General features: G+C 40.8%; 1 protein-coding gene across 4 annotated transcripts in view; it reads right to left on the minus strand.

The window, feature by feature from the left end:
• Positions 1 to 5,000, minus strand: part of LOC137969845 (guanylate-binding protein 6-like) — a 49,709-nt gene that overhangs the window by 22,857 nt on the left and 21,852 nt on the right. For all 4 annotated transcript variants that reach the window (XM_068816231.1, XM_068816230.1, XM_068816229.1 and 1 more), the window contains one exon: positions 3,357 to 3,514. In XM_068816231.1, coding sequence (XP_068672332.1) covers positions 3,357 to 3,514 — 158 coding nt within the window. The remainder of the gene's footprint in view (positions 1 to 3,356; positions 3,515 to 5,000) is intronic.

Here is a 5,000-nt window from a genome sequence, read left to right on the forward strand (position 1 = left end):
AAATTTATCATTTTTAACATTATATGTCTCTGGAAAGAAAATACTTCGACAATAATGTTGCTTAGTGTATAGCGATATTTCTTCTGACGTCACCCATTGTTAGTAATATGCCAACCAGAACCTAATTGGCTGTTGAACCAATGACTTCTTTTGTTCCGTGGTTGGCAAATTTGAATGTCAAAAGCAATGTGACGTTACCCTGGCTGCCAGAGGTTTTTCTCTCTCAGAGCGACGGAATAGGCGAGGAAAAACCTCTGGTACAGGCCGTTGAGTTCTTTGAGAAGGCCGGTCCAATGGAATGCGGTTCCATATTCCCAGAGTCAGATTTTGACCCTAACAATTCGATTGGTTCCAGGAACTTTTGTTAGTTCTAACGAGTACTCTGATTGGTTTAGCAACAAAGTACGTTTAAACAGGTTTTCAATTGCTGGCAACCATATTTCTCGTGCCCACTGTGGCCGTAATCCAAACGCTGCAAAGTTTCGGAAATCGAGGCTTTGAAGGCAGAAAAAGTTCAGTGGGTTTTACATGTTTTTTGTTCTTTCATGTCCGCCAAAATTCAACTTCGAAATTTGGCATCCAAATTTCAAATTTGAGTTCTTATTTTCATATTTGACATCGAAGTTTTATATGGAACATTGAATGTTTGAATTTGACATCGAAGTAAATAAGACGAATACACCGTGGGAACGAAAGATGCTGATTGGTAGGTTATGTCACGTATCAGTTTACTGAGTTTTTTCGATGTCAATCAAACGGGGCATGGAAGTGAGGTTCTCAACCGCCTTTACCAAAGTTTTTCTCGCTGCTTCACGACTCGCTATTCCGTCGCTCTAAGAGAGAAAAAACCTCTGGCATCCAGGGTAATGTGACGTCAACGTAAAAAAGAAATATCGCTACTTCAAAATACTTGATCATTTAAATGTCACCTCTACTCTGTGCGGACAGGCAGCTAAATGAATGGCAAATGAATGTTTTCATTGTGATTGGGCAGCAATTTTAAACATCTCGGATGTACAGGTGAAGTTTGATTTACTACACAGTTGTCTGATGAAGACTGTCGACACATTTTTTCCAACCAATAAAGCTAAAATCTCGGCAACTGACAAACCATGGATCACCTTAAGTCTGAAACTCCTGATTGCACAGCGCCAAAAAGCCCTTGCCAAATAGGGGAAGACTTCTGACAACTACAAGCGGCTTCGGAATAGAGTCCAGGCAGTGTGTTCTAGATGTAAGAACCGTTTTTATGAGAACAAAGCATCTGGTCTGAAGGACTCGAATATCTCTCGGTGGTGGAAGGATATTAAAGAGTTGGGTGGCCTTTCGTGCCCTGGTGATTGGTCATCTCAGCTGATTGGCAGCGAAATTCCTGATGAAGCTGCACTAGCGTTTAACGAATTTCTTTCCTCTCTCTCCGGTATTTGGACCTGCGCTTGTGCACCTGTATGTCTCAGAGAGTACAGTGTATAAGACTCTATGTGCCTTGAAGGTTAAAAAAATCCTCAGGTCCCGAGGTGATCCCGAAAATTGTGTGAAAAGAGTTTGCCTTCGAACTTTCTCCTGTTCTCGCTGACATACACAACTCTTCGCATGAACAAGGTTATGTCCGAGCACGACTGAAGCAAGCTATTGTGGTTCCCGTCCCGAAGTGATGCCCTCCAAGGTCTATTGAAAGTAACCTAAGACCAGTGTCGTCAACTTCAGCTGTAGGCAAAGTACTGGAAGGTTTCTCAGCTAACTCCCCACTCATGTGTGTTTGGGGCAAGTTGGACAGTAAACAGTTTGCTCTCCCAGGAAGATCCACTTCGCAGGCCTTGGTATGTTTACTTCACACAATCTTGGAGTCGGTTGATGGTGGCGAGATGCATGTCAGAATCTTTTCCTCTGACTCCAAATGATTTGATCTCGTTGATCATAATTTGCTGCTGTGTGAACTGGATAACCTGGATGTGGACACACATTTAGTGAGGTGGATTGCTGCCTTTCTTACCAAATGGTGAGAGTGGGGGCGGCTCTGTCTCCACCCATATGGCTGAATGGTGGAACTCCTCAAGGAACTAAACAGGCTCCTCACCTGTTTTGTATTCTTTGTATAATTGTACAAATAGAGTTAAATATGTAGATGATGCTATAGTCATCGCATTTGTCCCCAGGCTCTCTCCCTCGTATTTGAATTTTAATGTTTCGGATATCTACTCGTTTGCTTCCTCTAGGGGAATGGTTCTTAACAGTAAAAAATGCAAGGAGATGTGGACGAGATTTTTGCAGTATTGCCCGTTCCCGCCAGCCCTCTGCTTGCTGGTAGCTCTCTGATAGAAAAGGTTTCCTGTTACAAGTTGTTAGGGGTTCACTTGTCGGGTAACTTAACATGGAATGAGCATGTCACTCATATTGTAAAGAAAGGGAGTAAGCGGCTATACTCAATACGTGCTCTTAAGAAGTGTGCACTAACTGATAGGCTGCTTATTCTAGTCAATTGTAGCATCATCAGGTCGGTTTTAGAGTATGCGAGCCCCGCTTGAGCTAGCCTCACGCAATACTTAAGTGACCACATTGAATCGGTACAAAAGAGAGCCCCAAAAAGTATTTTTCCACCTCTGTGCTATGAGGACGCGCTCACGACGAAATCAGGCTTCATTTCACTGCGCCAGAGGAGGTAGGATGCGTGCATAACATTTCTAAAGTGAAGTTACTCTTCTTCACATCTGCGACGCAACTTAGTGCCGCGTGTTACCTACACGTAAGACCGTATGCCCTTAGAACTGGAGAAACTGTTTCTGTGCCTGCCTCTTTAAGAACTAACAGACTCGGGAATTTTTGCACCACCAAATACCAGAATCACCTTTAAAACATCGAAATATGATATGGCTTAACAAAAATAGTATTTAATATTTACATTTAATTAATATATACATATTTGTATTTAAGTGTCACAATTCAGAAGTATTTGTATGTAATTATTGACCTGCCTTGTAATTCAGTTAATGATGCAAAATGGTTGAATAAACGATCATCATCATCATCATCATCATCATCATCATTATCATTATCATTATATGATGTGAAATATACTGAGCAGCTCTCAGAGGGTGTGAATCACAGCTTCACAATTTTTTACTATCATACACCACACCTGGTAAAAGATTAGAAACACAGCTCACTTATTACGGCTGATTACGGCTCGACGGGCGAAAGATTGTTATCGAAGTCCATGACTCGTCGCTTTTAAAATTCCAGACGTAAATTTACATTTTATAGTTTCTATTTTTTATGGGTTGGGGGGGGGGGGGAGTGGAGGAGGGGGGAGGCTGCGAAACTATATACTTTCGTTAAAAACATGTAATATTATTTACCTTGAATTTTTCAGGCACAACCCATAACCAGATTCCCATTGTCTCTGCTTCCATGGTATGTCCCAAAGGAAATACTTCTGGTTGATCAAAAGCCTGGCTCAGCGCATACGACTTTCCCATCCTGTACGGACCAGCAATAGATACCACACAAACGGGATCTGGAGTTCATTAAAAACATAAATTAAATGTCCTACTCGGATATCAACAAGAAGTATGAATAATATGGCAAAATTTGTTGTTAAATAATTACTCATGCGCAGCTAAGCGCATGAGGTGTAAAATGCCCTCCGTTTCCTGTTTTCCGTGTGACATTAGTGCATGGAAATTTATGCTTGCATACATTTACATTCATGACTGTAACTTTACGTGCGGCGGGGGGTAGGGGATTATTCAAAAAAATTAATAGTAATAGCTGGCACAATTCCACCTCACGAGAATCCCAGGAGGAAATGTTTTGGCGAGCGAAGCGTGATTTTTTGGACGCGAATCTACACGAGACGAAGGACTTTTGAAATTCTAGCCCTTATGATGTGTCATTTTCTTTTGGATGTACATGGTCGCGCCCGAATCATCGTATCTTGACTGCACCTGTCCATCCGTTCAAACTTTGTGATTGTAGTCGCGGTCGTACGGATCGAGCTGTTAGAATAAATCTTTTTCGATTGTGGAGCCAAATAAACACTTTGCACGAGAGCGGGAATCGACATAAAGGTCAGGCAAACTGATCTCCATCAACAAACCGGTTATCTCCTAGTGATCTTTGAGAACCTTAGAGCAGCTTTGCAATTGAGCGAAACTGAGAATACCTGAGAAAAACTGATCCGACATTTAGCAATCTGAGCTGTTCTTAGAACTACTGTTATTTTCAGTATGGGCATGCGACTAAGTCAAAATGGGGAATTGTTTCAACAATACAGACTAGTCGTTGATATGCATTCTGTTTATTTGGTGGCAAAGGAATTTAGAGGATGCTTCAAGGGGAAATTCTGGTTTTCTGTCTTACTTTTGTTTTACTTAGAGGCCATTTATTTGCCAGTATTGAAAAGTTTGGTTCACATTTATGAAATGTAACAAATTAATCATCTGTGGCTTTACAAAGATCTAGTTGTATCGCTTTTACATTCCTGAGCTAATTCGACTCGCAAATGATGCACAAACAACCTAGGTCCAGGAATTGTTGATCCAACTAAAACTATTGCCGCACCATACAGTCAAGGTAATGTTGAAGTATTTGGTACGACAAATGCAGGCACACAACGAGTGGCAATGTCTCTGTCGGCACTTGTTTAAAATTTCAGGAATCCAATAGACCTTATTCATAAATGGCGGTCACATTTATAATTCTTTTGTCCAAGTGCAAATTAGTCTACCAAGCCTCATTTTAGAGCAAGAATTCTTTTCAATTCATTGTATGGTATCGAGGCTTGGTAGGCTAATTTGCACTTGGACAAAAGAATTATAAATGTGACCGCCATTTATGAATAAGGTCTATAACCTCTTCAGCTGACTTGGTTCAAATTATAATCATTGGGAATAATATGTATTTAGCTTTGTTACAATCATGCAAACAGGGACTCCTATTTTTGACAAATTTCCCTGTTATGGTTATAACTTAAGCTACATTAACTATCAGTTGACATACAG

This window comes from Montipora foliosa, chromosome 9 (assembly GCF_036669935.1).
Source record: "Montipora foliosa isolate CH-2021 chromosome 9, ASM3666993v2, whole genome shotgun sequence".
In the NCBI taxonomy this organism is placed as follows: domain Eukaryota; kingdom Metazoa; phylum Cnidaria; class Anthozoa; order Scleractinia; family Acroporidae; genus Montipora; species Montipora foliosa.